The sequence below is a fragment of the Eriocheir sinensis genome, chromosome 59 (assembly GCF_024679095.1).
Source record: "Eriocheir sinensis breed Jianghai 21 chromosome 59, ASM2467909v1, whole genome shotgun sequence".
NCBI classification, from domain to species: domain Eukaryota; kingdom Metazoa; phylum Arthropoda; class Malacostraca; order Decapoda; family Varunidae; genus Eriocheir; species Eriocheir sinensis.
In genome coordinates, this window is record NC_066567.1 from 949146 (window position 1) to 969339 (window position 20194).

The 20194-nt window shown below is 45.2% G+C and overlaps 1 protein-coding gene across 1 annotated transcript; it reads left to right on the top strand.

Moving 5' to 3' along the window:
* Nucleotides 1–590: 590 nt before the first annotated feature.
* On the top strand, nucleotides 591–13651 carry LOC126985263 (WD repeat-containing protein 55-like). Its single transcript, XM_050839896.1, has 8 exons — nucleotides 591–748; nucleotides 3017–3196; nucleotides 3868–3897; nucleotides 4240–4460; nucleotides 6265–6682; nucleotides 7077–7291; nucleotides 7987–8167; nucleotides 11012–13651. Exons 1-8 carry the CDS (start codon nucleotides 725–727, stop codon nucleotides 11153–11155), a joined length of 1413 nt encoding a protein of 470 aa, XP_050695853.1. The 5' UTR covers nucleotides 591–724; the 3' UTR covers nucleotides 11156–13651.
* The last annotated feature ends 6543 nt before the right edge of the window (nucleotides 13652–20194 follow it).

Genomic DNA, 20194 nt, shown 5'->3' on the forward strand with positions numbered 1-20194 from the left:
TCTTTCATCTGTGCTCAGTTAGTATCCTGCATCTGCCCCTAGATTGTTGTTTATATGTCCAGTCCCTTATGTCTACTCCTTTTGTTTTAGGATTGATTGATGATTGATTGATAGTTACTTGCAACAATACACTATCAATCAATCAATCACTGTACTGCCTGGGGGTTGGGATGGCATGTTCCTCCCTTCTCCCTTGTTGTTTTACCTGCAGCAATAAACTATCAATCAATCAATCAATCAATCAATCACTTCTATACTTCGCAACATGTATCCTTAGTTGTATAATCACACTCTGTCCTGCCCGGGAGTTGGGATGGCATGTTCCTCCCTTCTCCCTTGTTGTTTTACCTGCAACAATAAACAATCAATCAATCAATCAATCAATCAATCACTTCTATACTTCACAACATGTATCCCTATAGTTGTATAATCACACTCTGTACTGTCTGGGGGTTGGGATGGCATGTTTTTCCTCCCTTTTCCCTTGTTGTTGACCTGTAAAGAAGAAGAGATATACAGGTCTAAAGAAGAAGAAGAAGAAGAAGAAGAAGGAGAGATATACAGGTCTAAAGAAGAAGAAGAAGAAGAAGGAGGAGAGCTACAGGTCACAAGAAGAGGAAGAGGAAGAGGTCGAGGAGGAGGAGCACGTGTCGAAGGTAAACAAACCACAGGTCCAGCAGCAGCCTGTCCCTGTCTGTCTGTCTGTCTGTCCTGCTGCACCGCCATGAAGACCCTTATCCCCAGCATCGTGAGTATTACATGGTTGTGGTCACCTGCCTGTATTCACCTACTTGTAGTGACCTAGTTGTAGTGACCTAGCTGTTCTGACCTAGCTGTAGTGACCTAGCTGTAGTGACCTAGCTGTAGTGACTTAGCTGTAGTGACTTAGCTGTTGTGACCTAGCTGTTGTGACCTAGTTGTAGTGACCTAGCTGTAGTGACCTAGCTGTAGTGACCTAGCTGTTCTGACCTAGCTGTTCTGACCTAGCTGTAGTGACCTAGCTGTAGTGACTTAGCTGTAGTGACCTAGCTGTAGTGACTTAGCTGTAGTGACTTAGCTGTTGTGACCTAGCTGTTGTGACCTAGTTGTAGTGACCTAGCTGTAGTGACCTAGCTGTTGTGACCTAGCTGTAGTGACCTAGCTGTAGTGACCTAGCTGTAGTGACCTAGCTGTTGTGACCTAGCTGTAGTGACCTAGCTGTTGTGACCTAGCTGTAGTGACCTAGCTGTAGTGACCTAGCTGTAGTGACCTAGCTGTAGTGACCTAGCTGTTGTGACCTAGCTGTAGTGACCTAGCTGTAGTGACCTAGCTGTTGTGACCTAGCTGTTGTGACCTAGCTGTTGTGACCTAGCTGTAGTGACCTAGCTGTAGTGACCTAGTCCTAGCTGTTGTGACCTAGCTGTTGTGACCTAGCTGTTGTGACCTAGCTGTAGTGACCTAGCTGTAGTGACCTAGCTGTTGTGACCTAGCTGTTGTGACCTAGCTGTAGTGACCTAGCTGTAGTGACCTAGCTGTAGTGACCTAGTCCTAGCTGTTGTGACCTAGCTGTAGTGACCTAGCTGTAGTGACCTAGCTGTAGTGACCTAGCTGTAGTGACCTAGCTGTTGTGACCTAGCTGTAGTGACCTAGCTGTAGTGACCTAGTTGTAGTGACCTAGTTGTAGTGACCTGGCTGTAGTGACCTAGTTGTAGTGAGGGTCAGGACAAGTCTCATCAGCCACATGGCCCCCTGTGCTGGGTGGCTGGTCTGGGGTCACAGCAGCCTTGTCCCCAGCCATGCCCTACTGTCCTGCCTGAGCCATGGCCACAAAGCACCAAGACAAGTAGTCAGCCAGGCCCCATTGAGGGTAGGGTGAGGTGAGTCGGGTGAAGAACCACCTGTGAGCGCTGGATGATGTTGGTAACTATGGGCCGCTTTCACAGTCGTTTTGGTTGTTTAGATCGTTACCAATGGCTGTTATCACCGTTATAGTATTTCCACGTAAAACTGGCCTATGGGGTAGTGGCGGCTGCGGGGTTAGCCTAGCCCTGCACCTTGCCACACACTCTCACTTCCTCTGCAGCTGCCACTACCCCATAGGCCAGTTTCACGTGGAAAACTATAGCGTCAATCACCGCCATTGGTAACGATCAAAACAAGCAAAATGACTGTGAAAGTGTCCCTAAGTGAAAAAGAGGAACGAAAGGAGGAGGACCTAAGAAGCGATACAAAGCGTCACAGGTCAAAAGAAGAAGAAGAAGAAGAAGACCACACACACCAGGGAAAGGCAGAGCCGAGGGCAAGCAAGTTCAGCCACCAGGGAGGCCTAAGACTTCTTAAGTGGGTCGTGATAGGCTTATTTCATTTATATACATATAAGTCATTGTATTTTATAACTAGTCTTTACTTAGTGCAATCAACACACCTTCCAGCAGCAGCAATAGTTTTAGTGCTAAGAGTAATTATGCAAATATGCATTCTGCTGGCGTGTTGGCACTTGTGGGGTTCCCTTCTCGTGGAAGCCGTCTAGGTAAGATGTGTAGGTAAGGTGTTTGGTTAGTTTGAATATTTTAAGGAAAACAAATGTCAGAGTGATTCTAAAAATTCAGTCTTGCCAAGTCCATGGTATTTATCTAGTTTTGCACCCATTGCACAGTGGAGTGTGACATTTTATTGTGACATATCTTGTAATGCCTACTACTAATTTTTCTAATAGCAATTTCCCTTGGAAAGAGCTAGACAATGAGGTCAGTGGTGGGCAAAGCCCCCCACTAAGTGATGCTACATCTAGTTATACTTTAATTTAGGGGGAGGAGTGCAACCCCTCTGTCAGGAGGTGGTTTAGTTAGGGTAGATATGTTGAGTTTAATTATTTTTTAAGAATACTTGTGATTTGCTTCACTATGTGCTCACTGTGAGGCTCAACTTCAGTAGCGACTGACTCTTGTGAGGCTTTAAGTGTTTATTTCCTTATTTCTGTAAATTTTGATTGTATAAAAAAAATACAAATATCTTCAGCTGTTTTGTTTTGTTTCAGGAGGATGCAGGCGACTCAGACGACTCGGGAGATGAAATCCCTCCCGGGGGCGTGTTTGGCCATGGCGGGGGGGAGGCGGAGGAGGAGGAGGAGGGTGACGGGGAGGAGGCCAGCGATGGGGACGGCGGCAGCATCAACGGCGACGTGTCCCCAGATCGGTACAATGGGAATCAGGCGCTGGTAAGGAACACTCGTCCATTTTGTCAATTTTCACCCATCTTCATTATTTTCCTTTCTTTTCTTTTTTTTTCCATTCCCCTTCTTCTCTCGCTCCCTTTATTCTTTTTTTTTTTTTCATTTTCTCCTTCTTTTAACATGTTTTTTATTTAAGTGTAAATATCGGATCATATAACTTGACTTTCATGGGTAGAGGCAGCAGGAAAAAGGCATTTAACCCGGTAGCTGTGGGGATCATGTTTCTTAAAGGCCCCTCCAAGCAAGAAAAATGAGAAAAAATCATCACTCACACAAACCATTTCATAATATATATCAACGCATTTGTGATCAGTTTATGCATCATCTAGTTTTGGGGGTTTATATCATGGCAAAAATTTGGCCCGTTGCTGGTACACGGTGAAGCCACAAATTTGGCCCATCGCTGCTTCCAGGTTAAGTATACATAGTGTCGTAAATGTTGACTTGCATGGGTAGAGGTAGTAGGCATAGGGCATTTAAAAGCCTGAAATAGGTCAGTGTATGTATGCCATTTACTGAAGTGCGTAAACTCAGCTCAGAGGATGATTTTATACAGTGAAATAAGACTTTGATAAGAATGTCATTGATGAATATTACTTAAAGGGTCAATTGTTATATGTTTTGTACTCAGATGTCCTTGTTTTCCTTTCCTGCAGGACGGAGACGCGTACGGCGAGGATTACGAGGTGGGTGTCGCATGTAGAGGGAAGCTTGGTTAGAATGTAAGGGGTGTGTTAGGGCAGATAAAGGAAGGAGAAGGTATGGCTAGTCTTAAGGAGCTCTTAATATGATGTTTGGCATAAAGAAAGGAGAAAAAGGTTAAAATCAGCTGTCTTTTTTTTTATTTTATTTTTTTTTTATTTTTTTTTTTTTTTTAGGGAAGGAGGAAGGCTAGGTAAAGTAAGATAAGACAAGATATGGTAAGGTTAGGTGAGGTAATGTAAGGTAAGGTAAGGTAAAGTTAGGTAAGGTAAGGTTAGGTAAGGTGAGGTAAGGTAAGGTAGGCTAACTTCTCTCTCCACCCACAGAGCAACAGTGACAGCGACAGCGATGACGACCTTGACAGCAGCAGTAGTAGCTCGGAGGAGGAGATGGTGAAGTTGTCCGAGCTGTTTGGGGTGACGGAAAACTCGGAGGCGAACCGCGAACACCCGCCACAGCTGGAGACCGAGGCGATGATCATGGACCTGTGCTTCCACCCCGAGGCAGACCTGCTCTCCATGGCCTCGATCGACGGCAAGGTCTTCATGTGAGTTAGACTGGGGTGCTCGGGGAAAGGGAAAAGTGAAATGCCAAAGGTCTGTTCTTAACCCGGTAGCAGCGACGGGCCAAATTTGTGCCATGATTTAAACCCCCCAAAATAGATGATACATAAACTGATCACAAATGCTTCGATATATATTATGAAATGGTTTGTGTGAGGGGTGATTTTTTCTCATTTTTCTCACTTAGAGGGACCATTAAGAATCATGATCCCCGCTGCTACCGGGTTAAACATATCAGGCTCAATCGAGTGTTCATGTGAGTTAGACTGGGGTGCTTGGGAAAGGGAAAAATGGAATGCCAAAAGTCCATATTCACCCAGTAGCTGCGGGGATCATGTTTCTTAAAGGCCCCTCTGAGCGAGAAAAATGAGAAAAAATCATCACTCACACAAACCATTTCATAATATATATCAACGCATTTGTGATCAGTTTATGCATCATTTATTTTGGGGGGTTTATATCAAGGCAAAAATTTGGCCCGTCGCTGGTACACGGTAAAGCCACAAATTTGGCCCCTACACTTTCTTACCTGACATCATTACCAAGCCTTGACTTAACCCTCGTCCCCCACACTCAATGCCAAAAGTTCATAGTAAACATACCAGGCTCCGATTATTGCTATTTTCCGAGGCTGCAGAGAAGATTAATTTGACTTTCATGGGTGTTTTTCCTCTATATATGGTTGCTACAGTCTTACATTTTCTTCCCTGACATCATTACCAAGCCTTGACTTAACCCTCGTCCCCCACACTCAATGCCGAAAGTTCATAGTAAACATACCAGGCTCCGATTATTGCTATTTTCCGAGGCTGCAGAGAAGGTTAATTTGACTTTCATGGGTGTTTTTCCTCTATATATGGTTGCTACAGTCTTACACTTTCTTACCTGACATCATTACCAAGCCTTGACTTAACCCTCGTCCCCCACACTCAATGCCAAAAGTTCATATTAAACGTATCCATTATTGCTGTTTTCCGAGGCTGCAGAGAAGATTAATTTGACTTTCATGGGTGTTTTTCCTCTATATATGGTTGCTACAGTCTTACACTTTCTTGCCTGACATCATTACCAAGCCTTGACTTAACCCTCGTCCTCCACAGTCTGCCAAAAGTTCATATTAAACGTATCCATTATTGCTGTTTTCCGAGGCCACAGAGAAGGTTAATTTGACTTTCACAGGTGGTTGTCTTCTTTAAATGATTGCTTTAGCTTTACTCTTTCTCCCTTCTCTTCCCTTTCATTCTCTCTCTTCTTTCCTTCCCACAACCAGGCTCATTCTCCTCCCTTTCATGTTCTGTCCCACCTCTACCCTCCCTTTTATTCTCTCCCTTCTTTTACTTCCCACAACCAGGCTCATTCTCCTCCCTTTCCTGCTCTGTCCCACCTCGACCCTCCCTTTCATTCTCTCCCTTCTTTTCCTTCCCACAACCAGGCTCTTTCTCCTCCCTTTCATTCTCTCTCTCATCATTACCTAGCCTGAACTTAACCGGGGGCTTCGTGGTGCAGTGGTTAGCACACTCGGCTCACAATCGAGAGACCCCAAGTTCGATTCCCGGGTGGAGAGGAAAAATTTGGGCGGCTTTTCCGATACCCTACGCCCCTGTCCACCCAGCAGTGAATGGGTACCAGGTATCAATCGGGGGTTGTGTCCCGTCTCCTGGGGTCTGTTCCCTTCTCCTATAATTCCTTCCCCCTCCTGTCTCTCTCTCCGGCATATGACCACAGATGTTGCGCCGACTAAACAAAACTTTCCAACTTTTTACTGAACTTAACCCTCGTCCCCCACAGCCGACGGTACAACAAGGAGGTGACGGAGGAGGTGACGCACTTCTCCCACCACAAGATGTCATGTCGCTCCGTCTGCTACAACGAAGACGGGTCCCTCCTCTTCACCACCAGCGAGGACAAGTCTCTGGCGGTCCTGGACATGGGTGCGTCGGCCATCAAACAACACCTATTGGAGGCACACGAGTCACCCATATCGAGCTTCTTCTGTGTGGACGAGAACATGTGCGCCACGGGGGATGACAAGGGCACGGTCAAAGTCTGGGATCTGCGGAAACGGAAGGCGGCGTTTAAGGTGGAGTGTGGCGAGGAGGCCGTGAAGTCGCTGCTGGGGGACGAGGGGAAGAAGACGCTGGTGGCTGCCCTCGGTGACGGTTCCATCAACACCTTTGACCTCAGGAAGAAGGCCCTCGATGTTCAGGTGTGTTAGGGGAGATCTGTACAATGATTTCCACTTTTTATTTCACTTATTTTTTATTTTTTTTTACAGCAAGGCAAAAAAACAAAAAAATAACAAAATAGATCACAAGATGCTGCTCAGATGAAGGAAATTTTTTTACAGCAAGACAAAAAAACAAAAACAAAAATCACAAAAAAGATCGCTAGATGCTGCTCAGGTGAAGGAAAAATGGACGAGAGGTCAAATTAGAGGTCAATTTTGAGGTGGCGAGGTGACGTGATACCCTCCTCTTGAAAGATTAATTTATTTACACATAACATTGACTTAACACACAATAGACTACAAATTCATATTCTTAGTCCCTGTATCTCAGTAATAAACACACAATTCTGACCTCCGAACCTTCCCCTTGCAGTCAGAGATGTACCCCAGCGAGTTGACCTCCCTCGGCCTAGTTCGCGATGGGTCCCGGCTGGTGGTGGGGTCAGGCGAGGGGACGCTGTACATCTTCAAGTGGGGTGAGTTCTCCTACCACATCGACCAGTTTCCGGGGCACAGAGGGATGATCAACTGCATCACGCCCATCACCGACAACCTCTTCATCACCGGCTGCGAGGACACGAACATCAGGTGCGTGTGAGGGGTAGATTAGGTTGGATTTTTTTTTTTTTTTTTTTTTTTTTTTTTTTTTTTTTTAAGGTAGCTCAAGGGCAAAATAAAATAGGAATACGATCTTGCTAAAACAAAAAACCCACTAAAATAAAATGCCCTCTTACTTTAGCATGCATGGTTAGTTTTGTTTTTAACCCGTCCGCTACGATTGACACGGATTTGGCCTTCACTGGTAGCCTGGTAACATACACTCCCAGGTCTTTCTCTGCCTCCGTGGTGGATAGTGGAGTGTTTCCCATGTGGTATTGGTATGCTGGATATCCCTTCACTAGTAGCCTGGTAAAATACACTCCCAGGTCTTTCTCTGCCTCTGTGGTGGATAGTGGAGTGTTTCCCATGTGGTATTGGTGTGCTGGATATTCCCTCCCAAGGTGCAGGACTTTACATTTTTCTTCAGTGAATTGTAGCAGCCACTTTTTGTTCCATTCCTGTAGCTTGGTGATGTCTTCTTGTAGGAAATCCACAGTCACGGGGTTCAGGAAGCCACCCCAAGCATGTCTCTGCTCTTCTTTTCTCCATATAGACCAGTGCAGTTGTGTGTGTGTATGTAAGGTAGGCTTGCTTGATAAGGTGGTAGGTTAGGAATGAAGTCACACCTCCCATATCCCACTCACTCCACTGACACACCTCTCCACTGTCCCTTCTCCACCCAGGGCCGTGCAGCTGTACCCGCACCGTTTTGTGGGCATAGTGGGACAGCATGACTACTTCGGGGTGGACAACATCTCGGTGTCGCACGATGGGACGCTACTGGCCAGCTGTGCCCTTGAGGAGGTGGTGCGCTTCTGGAACATCGAGTATCTTTATGATATGGACAATGAGGAGAGCAAGAAGGTTAGTGGCCATCTTGTCTTGTGGTTATATTGTCGCAATGTTTTCTTTTGTATTTTCTTTTCCCATTTATATCATCTGTTCTCTGTTGCTGGTGTTGTTTTTACTGAATGGGGGGTGTATTTATTTACATTTCTCCCACATTGCTGACACCCCAAACTAACCTATTGATTGTTTTTTTAATCTTTTTTCTCCCATCATGCCAACATTTCTCTATTGCTGGTGTTTTCACTGAATGGGGCTGTCTGTTGAATGGGGGGTGTATTTATTTACGTTTCACCCCCTTGCCAACACCCCAAACTAACCTATTCATTGTTTTTAATCTTTTTCTCCCAGCACGCCAACATTTCTCTATTGCTGGTGTTGTTTTCACTGAATGGGGCTGTTTTGTTGAATGGGGGGTGTATTTATTTACATTTCTCCCACATTGCTGACACCCCAAACTAACCTATTGATTGTTTTTTTAATCTTTTTTCTCCCATCATGCCAACATTTCTCTATTGCTGGTGTTGTTTTCACTGAATGGGGCTGTTTGTTGAATGGGGGGTGTATTTATTTACATTTCTCCCACATTGCTGACACCCCAAACTAACCTATTGATTGTTTTTTTAATCTTTTCTCCAAGCACACCAACTTTTCTCTATTGCTGGTGTTGTTTTCACTGAATGGGGCTGTTTGTTGAATGGGGGGTGTATTTATTTACATTTCTCCCCCATTGCTGACACCCCAAACTAACCTATTGATTGTTTTTTTAATCTTTTTCTCCAAGCACACCAACTTTTCTCTATTGCTGGTGTTGTTTTCACTGAATGGGGCTGTTTGTTGAATGGGGGGTGTATTTATTTATGTTTCACCCCCTTGCCAACACCCCAAACTAACCTATTCATTGTTTTTAATCTTTTTCTCCCATCATGCCTACATTCCTCTATTGCTGGTGTTGTTTTCACTGAATGGGGCTGTCTGTTAAATGGGGGGTGTATTTATTTACGTTTCACCCCATTGCCGATACCCCAAACTATGAGTAACCTATTGCTTGCCGTTTGTGGTCTTTGCTAGCTTAATCTTTATCTGCTAATACACTCGCTGGTATCGTTATCACTGAATGGGGCTGTTTGTTGAATGGGGGGTGTATTTATTTATATTAAACCCCTTGCCAACACCCCAAACTAACCTATTCATTGTTTTTAATCTTTTTCTCCCAGCATGCCAACTTTTCTCTATCGCTGGTGTCGTTATCACTGAATGGGGCTGCTTGTTGTATGGGGGGTGTATTTATTTACGTTTCACCCCCATTGCTAACACCCCAAACTAACCTATTGCTTGTTTTTTTAATCTTTTTCTCCCAGCATGCCAACATTTCTCTATTGCTGGTGTTGTTTTCACTGAATGGGGCTGTTTGTTGAATGGGGGGTGTATTTATTTACATTTCTCCCTCATTGCTGACACCCCAAACTAACCTATTGATTGTTTTTTTAATCTTTTTTCTCCCATCATGCCAACATTCCTCTATCGCTGGTGTTGTTTTCACTGAATGGGGCTGTTTGTTGAATGGGGGTTGTATTTATTTACGTTTCACCCCCTTGCCAACACCCCAAACTAACCTGCTTCCCATCCCCCATCCCTGTTTCATCTTGTCATCTCATCTCTGCACCAGCATCCTCACCCTTGGAGCATGTACGCTTGGCACCCACATCCTCATTCATATCAGCGAAATGAAAGCCCGGTATCTGCATCTTTGTCAACATTCATAGTTCGCAAAATTTGGAAAGCCTTTATGACCCTTAGTTTGGTTTGGGTGCCCTTGTCATGTGCTGTTTTGGTATGGCATGTGAGGGATGTTGGTGACTGCTTCGTTAAGTGTATGCTTTCAAGGGGAGAGTATTGGTATGTGCTTTTTGGTAGTATATGCCTTCAAGGGGAGAGTATTGGTATGTACTTTTTGGTAGTATATGCTTTCAAGGGGAGAGTATTGGTATGTGCTTTTTGGTAGTATATGCCTTCAAGGGGAGAGTATTGGTATGTACTTTTTGGTAGTATATGCTTTCAAGGGGAGAGTATTGGTATGTGCTTTTTGCTAGTACGTATATGCTTTCAAGGGGAGAGTATTGAGATTTTATTTATTTATTTATTTATTTATTTTTTTTTTTTTCCAAGACACCTCGCCACCCAAAATTGACCTCACATTTATAGGAGCAGCAATTAGCCGGTTTTTTCCCCACACTTTTTTGTTGTTGTTGTTGCCCTTGAGTTGCTTCCTTTGCCGTTTAAAAAAAATATGTGTGGTCATCATGCCTGGTCCACATGATGCTTCCGGTTTTCTGTTTGGTCTGTTCATCATCATCTCCCTTTTTTTTTTCTCTCCAGCTCTGAAATTGCTTGACCCTTCTGGCTTTTCCTTGTGTGTTTCTCATCATCCTCTCCCTTTTTTCTCCAGCTCTGAAATTGCTTGACCCTTCTGGCTTTTCCTTGTCTGTTTCTCATCATCCTCTCCTTTTTTTTCTCCAGCGCTGAAATTGCTTGACCCTTCTGTCTTTTCCTTGTCTGTTTCTAATCATCCTCTCCCTTTTTTTTTTCTCCAGCGCCGAAATTGCTTGATGCTTCTTGCTTTTCACTCCCTGTACATCCTCTTTTGTTTTCTCCTCTATTCGATATGTATGACTTTAGCGTTCCTTTGTCTCAGTCTGTTCCTCATCATCCTCTCCCTTTTTTCCTCCAGCGCCGAAATTGCTTGATGCTTCTTGCTTTTCACTCACTGTACATCCTCTTTTGTTTTCTCCTCTACTCGATTTGTATGAGTTTATCGTTCCTTTGTCCCTCCACCCTCCTCACCCTCCGTTCACACCCCAGGGAAGCAAGAAGCGTAAGAGGAACTACAACCTTCCCTCCTCAAAGCGGCGGAACCGATGTGACTTCTTCAGCGACATCCCGGAGGTGGTGAACTCTGACGACGAGGGCGGACCCGTAGCAGGGCCTTCACACACCTCAGACTAAGTGACCCGACTCTGACTGGCCTGAAGAACCGAGTGGAGTGACCTGTTACATAGTGGAACGGTGCTACGGAGTGGAGTGGACTGATGTGTGGAGTCAGTGGGCGAGAAACACTGTCGGAAAATTAAGTGGTTGCGTTGTGTGATATTCTGAGTTGGTGCCACGAGTGTTGGACCTGGAGTGATTGACCAGTGAGTGAAGAGGTCATACTCCGCCCCACAGTCTTGATCCCACCTCATAGCTTGTATTTCACCTAGTTTTGTTTACCTTGTTGACAGTAAAAAGGCAGGGAGCTAGCTTCTCCTAAGGGTACATCTCTCTCAAAACTGTCCAATCTGTTTTTAACCTGGTAGCTGCGGGGATCATGTTTCTTAAAGGTCCCTCTAAGCGAGAAAAATGAGAAAAAAATCATCACTCACGCAAACCATTTCATAATCTATATCAACGCATTTTGATCAGTTTATGCATCATCTATTTTGGGGGGTTTGTATCATGGCAAAAATTTGGCCCGTCGCTGCTACACGGTAAAGCCACAGATTTGGCCCGTCACTGGTACTCGGTTAAGGTGCCGACGCAAGGGCTGCAGACGTCACTTTTGGGTAGTTTATTCCACCTGTTTATCACCCTTGCGTTGAAGAAATTTCCCCAACAAGGTCTACTAATGTCCTGAGTGTTCTGTTTGCTCTTGAAATTCACACAACATCACACATCATAGGATAAGCAGGTTGTCCTCAGCATTCTTTTGGGTTTGAAGATGATGCTGACCCTCCTTACAAGCTGTCGGATAAGGGCTTTTGTTCCTTTCTGTCCATGTAGGAAAGGTCTGCATCAGAGTGAATGGAAATCTTGATGGTCAGGGAAATAATTGAAGTATAGACCGTATGTTTTTCTGGGAGTGTATGTTACCAGGCTACCAATGAAGGGATATCCAGCATACCAATACCACATGGGAAACACTCCACTATCCACCACGGAGGCAGAGAAAGACCTGGGAGTGTATGTTACCAGGCTACCAGTGAAGGGATACCCAGCATACCAATACCACATGGGAAACACTCCACTATCCACCACAGAGGCAGAGAAAGACCTGGGAATGTATGTTACCAGGCTACCAGTGAAGGGATATCCAGCATACCAGTACCACATGGGAAACACTCCACTATCCACCACAGAGGCAGAGAAAGACCTGGGAGTGTGTGTTACCAGGCTACCAGTGAAGGGATACCCAGCACACCAATACCACATGGGAAACACTCCACTATCCACCACGGAGGCAGAGAAAGACCTGGGAGTGTATGTTACCAGGCTACCAGTAAAGGGATATCCAGCATACCAATACCACATGGGAAACACTCCACTATCCACCACGGAGGCTGAGAAAGACCTGGGAGTGTATGTTACCAGGCTACCAGTGAAGGGATATCCAGCATACCAATACCACATGGGAAACACTCCACTATCCACCATGGAGGCAGAGAAAGACCTGGGAGTGTATGTTACCAGGCTACCAGTGAAGGGATATCCAGCATACCAATACCACATGGGAAACACTTCACTATCCACCACGGAGGCAGAGAAAGACCTGGGAGTGTGTGTGACCAGGCTACCAGTGAAGGCCAAATCCGTGCCAATCGCAGCGGACGGATTGACACATGATAGAACCTTTATGTATGGGTATCACGCAGAAGCAAATGCCAGTTCTTATAATGTGTGGGTTGAATGATCGCTAACTAACATTGCGTCCACAGATAAGGAGAACCTGGTCCGCAACTTGAATTAGAAGGATATAATAGGAACTGTTGACGGCCTTAACGACAATCACCCCGCGCCCAGTTTGAGGGTCGAAAAACTACGCTTTATATAAACGCTAAAGATATGGCTTCGGAATGATTGCTTGTTAAATCTCCGTGCGGTTTATTAAAATGACGTAACAAAAACAAGACAAAAAAAAGCAAACCAAGCCTTCGGAACCCCTCGTGATTAGGACGCGCATTTGCTTCACTCCTTCAGGCAGAGTTAGCACAGGGTAACTTTGTTTTTTATTTTTATTTATTTATTATTATTATTATTATTTTTTTTTACAACAAAGGAGACGGCTCAAGGGCAACAAAGAGTGCAAAAAAAAAAAAAAGGCTACTCGCCGCTCCCTAAGAGTTTTTGTTTTCAACTATATTTAAGTTTAACGGAGAAATCATCGGAAAACTCCCAGATTGACAGATACATAGATAGATAGATAGATAGTGTTACGGTACTGTTAGGTGTGTGGGTGGATGGGTGTGTGGGTGTGTGGTAGGGCGCTGTGTGCTGTGTATGAGAGTGAATGTAGGGTACAGGGGCGTGACTGGTCTGAGGTTGTCGTGTGGTCTCTCGTACCTCCGACAAACCCATATTAACGCTTGATATGGAATGTAGCCGTTAAGTATCTCGGTATTTATTTTAATTTCTTTACAAACACACACACACACACACACACACACACACACACACACACAGTAAAAATTGAGAAAAGGAAGATGCTTGAGAGACAAAAAAAACATACCTTCACACATACACACACACACACACACACACACACACACACACACACAGTAAAAAATTGAGAAAAGTAAGATCCTTGAGAGACAAAAAACTATAGCTTCCCGCACAGAAACATAGAGGTTTGGAACAGACTAAGTGAGGATGCAGTATCGGCGAAAAGTGTGCACAACTTTAAGGAAAAACTGGACAAATACAGATATGGAGACGGGACTACACAAGCATAAGCCCAGGCCCTGTAAAATTACGATTAGGTAAACACACACACACACACACACACACACACACACACACACACACACACACACACACACACACACACGGATCACCAGACATTTCCATGGTGATAATTGCTTCCACTTAGTCTATTTCTTATGGTGCAGATATGGAGACGGGACCACATGAGCGTAAGGCCCTGTAAAATTACGATTAGGTAAACACACACACACACACACACACACACACACACACACACACACACACACACGGATCACCAGACATTGCCATGGTGATAACTGCTTCTCGCTTAGTTGGTATAGCATGATTTCTTATAGTGGAAGTTCATTTTCTCGGCATTGCTAATATACTTTAAATCACGTTACCCAAGCATTATATTTTCTCGGAAGCCTCCAGAGTAAAATTGTAAATAAGTACCTTCCATCATCACCCAGACTCACTCATTCGCCTCATCGGTAGAGGGATGTACATAGGAGCTTGTTAGTGGACTTTCATCGCCCGTCAGCGACTGTAGCGGCAGATAATAAACTGGTTGAAGGAAGTCCGCTATCATTCAACCCGATCTTTTTTGGGGGGGTCATTCTTCCACCACCACCACCACCACCACCACCACAGTGAGATTATGGAGGTGATTGTGGTGTGGTGTTGTGAGGGTAATGACCACCATCACCATCACCATCACCACCTCCACCACAGCGAGATTATGGAGGTGATTGTGGTGTGGTGTTGTGAGGGATAACTGTTACGTAATTTAATCCGATCTTTTTTGGGGTCATTCTTCTTCCTCGGCATTCTCTCTCTCTCTCTCTCTCTCTCTCTCTCTCTCTCTCTCTCTCTCTCTCTCTCTCTCTCTCTCTCTCTCTCTCTCTCTCTCTCTCTCTCTCTCTCTCTCTCTCTCTCTCTCTCTCTCTCTCCCTTCTTGTACTCCCTTTCACTCTTTCTCCCTTCTCTTCCCTCCCTTGCACTTTCTCTCCCTTCTTTTCCTCCTCACAATCAGGCTCATTCTTCCTCCCTTTCTTTTTTGGGGGTCATTCTTCATCCTCATTCTCCCTCTCCCTTCTCTTCTTGTCCTCCCTTTCATTCTTCCCTCCCTTTCACCCTCTCTCCCTTCTTTTCCTCCCCACAATCAGGCTCATTCTTCCTCCCTTTCTTGCTGTGTTCCACCTCTTCCCTCCCTTTCATTCTCATCTCCCTTAACCAGCTTCATTCTTTCTCCCTTAATTCTACCTCCCTTCTCCCTCCCTCCCTCAACCAGCCTCATTCCTCCTCTCTCTCATCCTCTCTCCCTTCTCCCTCCCTCAATCACCCTCATTCCCCTCCCTTTATGTTCTCTCCCTTCTCCCTCCCTCAACCAGCCTCATTCTTTCTCCCTTTATTCTCCCTCTCTCCCTTCTCCCTCCCACAATCACCCTCATTCTTCTTGGTTAAATCTAGGGTCAGAATCATCACTTCTCTTCCTCCTCCTCTTCTTCTTCCTCTTCTATACCTTATCTTCTATCAACTCTCTTCCTCCACTTTTTTCTTCAGCTCCTCTTCCTCTTCCTCCTCCTCCTCCTTCTCCTTTTCTCCCCTCACTTTCTTCTTCCTCCTCCTCCTTTTCTCCCCTCACTTTCTTCTTCCTCCTCCTCCTCCTTCGTATTTCCTCCCCTTTACTCTTTTCTTCAGCTCCTTCCTCCTCCTCCTCCTTCTTCTTATCTCCTCCCCTTCACCTCCTCAGTACTCGGCGTTGCTGTTCTCGAGGGCAATGGGCATGGAGGTATTAAGGAGATGGAGGTGGAGATGATAGTGTTATGCCCGGATGCTGCCGGTTCTCGTGTGTAGGTCCAGTTGCGAAATCGGGCCGGCCGTCACCGTAGAGTTTCCTTACATGGTTATAGTATATGGTGGTTATTTTACGTGTTTTTCTCCTTCTTTTCTTCCTTCTCCTCTTCCTCTTCTTCCTCCTCATCATCATCATCCATTTTTTTTCTCTCATTTCGACTTTTCTTAATTGTATCTCCTTTGTTTCATCTCTCCCTCCTTTCTCTTCCTTTCATTTCCTCCTCCTCCTCCTGTATCTCTATTCCGAAACCAGAGAGAGAGAGAGAGAGAGAGAGAGAGAGAGAGAGAGAGAGAGAGAGAGACCAACGCAGATAAACAATGAAAGAGGATAAAGAAAAAGAGCGAGTGAGATACAGGTCAAGAGAGAGAGAGAGAGACTTGCAACACTACGCCTAAATAGATACAATCCAGATGATACTCGATAGAGACGTCTTACCGGGGTTACGCGTGAGGTGGATCAGGAATTAAGGAGGAGGAGAGGAGAGGATGCATGGGTCTTGCGTCATTCTCCCTCCTTCCCTCCCTCCCTCCCTCCCTTTCCTCCACCTCGGCCACCAGAGAGAGAGAGATCTAGAGCGACAACCCCGAGAGTAGCGGAAGGGACAGGTTTCAGGGGGCCGTTGCAGGGGTGGAAGGGAGGGAGGGTCTTGATCTTGATGTCACAGATGGCTTGGGATTTCTCTCCGGGCATCATCTTGGTCTCGGTCTTGGCTCGTGGTAAAAATTAGTAGCCTATTCGTTAACGTTTCCGCCTCTCACATAATTATTTCCGAAGGCCGAAAAGGAGATCAGTCGGGTTCTAATGAGTGTTTTATTAGGTTCAAGGTACAGAAGAAGGGTCAGACTACCAACAGGGTCATTGAACTACCCCTGGAAATACCCCAAACTCTTACGAAAGCCTTGTCAAATACGTGTTGACCCGATTAAATCTTGTACTGGGAAGTCTACCAGAGAGTGAAGGAAGAATGTAAAGAGAGGAGAGGAGATGAAGGGGAGGAAAGGAGAAGAAGGAGGAGGAGGAAGACGCGTCGAGCTAAAAGTGGAGGAAGAATGCATAGAAAGAATGAGAGGAGAGGAGATGAAGGGGAGGAAAGGAGAAGAAGGAGGAGGAGGAAGAATGCATAGAGGGAATGAGAGAAGAGGAGATGAAGGGGAGGAAAGGAGAAGAAGGAGGAGGAGGAAGAATGCATAGAGGGAATGAGAGAAGAGGAGATGAAGGGGAGGAAAGGAGAAGAAGGAGGAGGAGGAAGACGCGTTGAGCTAAAAGTTAAGGAAGAAAAAGAATGCATAGAGATAGCAGGTAGAAGATAAGATACAGAAGAGGAGGAAGAAGAAGAGGAAGAGGAAGAAAAAAACAATAAATCTGAGAACAACAACAACAACAACAGCTATACCAGAACTACAATGCAAAGAGAGATAAAAAAAAGGAAAGGAAGAAGAGAAATAACGAAGAGGAGGAGGAAGAAGAAGAAGAGGAAGAAAAAAAATTATATATCTGACCCAAAACAACAAGAACAAGAACAACAACAACAGCTATACCAGAACTACAATGCAGAGAGAGAGAGAGAGAGAGAGAGAGAGAGAGAGAGAGATGAAGAAGAGAAATGACGAAGAGGAGGAGGAAGAGGAAAAAAAACAGTGATAATTCTGAGAGTAACTACAACTACTACTTCTACTACTACTACTACTACTACTACTACTACTACTACTACTACTACTACTACTACTACTACTACTACTACCATCACTCGAATCACCTGTACATAACTATAATCACGAACTTACCCTTACCTGAGTTTGACCACCTGTGTTTGAGCGGCTGTTTGTTTATGTCATGTATACACCTGTGAACACCTGTCAGTACCTGCACTCCTCCTCCTCTTCCCAGGGGGCTTCGTGGTGCAGTGGTTAGCACACTCGGCTCACAATCGAGAGAGCGCAGGTTCGATTCCCGGGCGGAGTTGAAAAATTTGGGCGGCTTTTCCGATGCCCTACGCCCCTGTCCACCCAGCAGTGAATGGGTACCAGGTATTAATCAGGGGTTGTGTCCCGTCTCCTGGGGTCTGTTCCCTTCTCCTATAACTCCTTCCCCTTCTGTCTCTCTCGTGGTGCAGTGGTTAGCACACTCGGCTCACAATCGAGAGAGCGCAGGTTCGATTCCCGGGCGGAGTTGAAAAATTTGGGCGGCTTTTCCGATACCCTACGCCCCTGTCCACCCAGCAGTGAATGGGTACCAGGTATTAATCGGGGGTTGTGTCCCGTCTCCTGGGGTCTGTTCCCTTCTCCTATAACTCCTTCCCCTTCTGTCTCTCTCCGGCATATGACCACAGATGTTGCGCCGACTGAACGAAACTTTCTAACTTTCCTCCTCTTCCTGTCCTTTGCCTTCCCGGGAGATATTTTTACACGGTTCATTTTTTTTTTCTCTTTCATTCCTGTGCAAAATAAATCACGTGTTAAAAATAATATAAGAAAAAATATAGAATCGGTGTAAATGTGAAAAAATTGAAACACACACACACACACACACACACACACACACACACCTTGCGTAACACCTGCTGAAATCCCTCCATTGTCCCGCGTCACACAATGGCACACACTTTTTTTTTTGTAGTTTGTTTGTTTTCACTTAATTTTGTCCTTCTGCTCCTTCCTTCACTGCTAGAAATAAAAGAACTTGCCATGCCTTCCCTTGAGCTGCTCCTTCACTGCTAGAAATAAAAGAACTTGCCATGCCTTCCCTTGAGCTGTTCCTTCACTGCTAGAAATAAAAGAACTTGCCATGCCTTCCCTTGAGCTGTTCCTTCACTGCTAGAAATAAAAGAACTTGCCATGCCTTCCCTTGAGCTGTTCCTTCACTTCTAGAAATAAAAGAACTTGCCATGCCTTCCCTTGAGCTGTTCCTTCACTGCTAGAAATAAAAGAACTTGCCATGCCTTCCCTTGAGCTGTTCCTTCACTGCTAGAAATAAAAGAACTTGCCATGCCTTCCCTTGAGCTGTTCCTTCACTGCTAGAAATAAAAGAACTTTCCATGCCTTCCCTTGAGCTGCTCCTTCACTGCTAGAAATAAAAGAACTTGCCATGCCTTCCCTTGAGCTGTTCCTTCACTGCTAGAAATAAAAGAACTTGCCATGCCTTCCCTTGAGCTGTTCCTTCACTGCTAGAAATAAAAGAACTTGCCATGCCTTCCCTTGAGCTGTTCCTTCACTGCTAGAAATAAAAGAACTTGCCATGCCTTCCCTTGAGCTGTTCCTTCACTGCTAGAAATAAAAGAACTTGCCATGCCTTCCCTTGAGCTGTTCCTTCACTGCTAGAAATAAAAGAACTTGCCATGCCTTCCCTTGAGCTGCTCCTTCACTGCTAGAAATAAAAGAACTTGCCATGCCTTCCCTTGAGCTGTTCCTTCACTGCTAGAAATAAAAGAACTTGCCATGCCTTCCCTTGAGCTGTTCCTTCACTGCTAGAAATAAAAGAACTTGCCATGCCTTCCCTTGAGCTGTTCCTTCACTGCTAGAAATAAAAGAACTTGCCATGCCTTCCCTTGAGCTGTTCCTTCACTTCTAGAAATAAAAGAACTTGCCATGCCTTCCCTTGAGCTGTTCCTTCACTGCTAGAAATAAAAGGACTTACAATTCCCTCCACGACACAGACACAGCGGCTCCTCCCCCACCGAACTTGACCTTTCTACACGCCCTCTCGTTCTCGTTCTTCTTTTGTTTCGAGCAGCATCTAACGGGTTCTTTTTTGGTTCTGTTCCTGTTTGTTATTCTTGAGCTGCCGTCCTTGTTGTATTAATAGGGATTAGTATACGCACAATCCCTATCCAGTCTGCTAGGCACTCCCGCGACCTCCCTTTATGCATACGACTCCACTCTTGCTCATCCCTATTCTACCCAGAGCCCGAATTCTGTAACCCGCCGGCGTCCAAGCATGCATAAGGCTTTCGTGGGGGTTGTAGGCATTTCCGGGGGTAGTATTATGACCCCTGGTGGTAGTTTGGCCCTTTCTCTGTACCGTGAACCCAAGAAACATATTTGACAAGGCTTTCGTAGGCGTTGTGGGCATTTCCTGGGGTAGTTTTATGGCCCTGGTGGTAGTTTGACCCTTTCTCTGTACCGTGAACCCAAGAAACATATTTGACAAGGCTTTCGTAGGCGTTGTGGGCATTTCCAGGGGTAGTTTTAAGGCCCTGGTGGTAGTTTGACCCTTTCTTTGTACCGTGAACCTAAGAAACATATTTGACAAGGCTTTCGTAGGCGTTGTGGGCATTTCCAGGGGTAGTATTATGACCCTGGTGGTAGTTTGGCCCTTCCTCTGTACCATGAACCTAAAAAAACACTCATAGCAACCCGATTAATCTCCTTTTTGGAGGATGGAAATAGGTGACATATGAGAGGTGGAAGCGTAAGAAAGTACCGCCCAATCCAGTTCCCTTATGCAAGAGT

Bases quoted from the DNA above. Each gene is read 5' to 3' on its own strand.
- LOC126985263 (XM_050839896.1), top strand. From the start codon at position 725: ATGAAGACCCTTATCCCCAGCATC. The intron at 749-3,016 runs GTGAGTATTACA...GTTTTGTTTCAG, and splicing joins AGACCCTTATCCCCAGCATC to GAGGATGCAGGCGACTCAGA. The intron at 3,197-3,867 runs GTAAGGAACACT...CCTTTCCTGCAG, and splicing joins ACAATGGGAATCAGGCGCTG to GACGGAGACGCGTACGGCGA.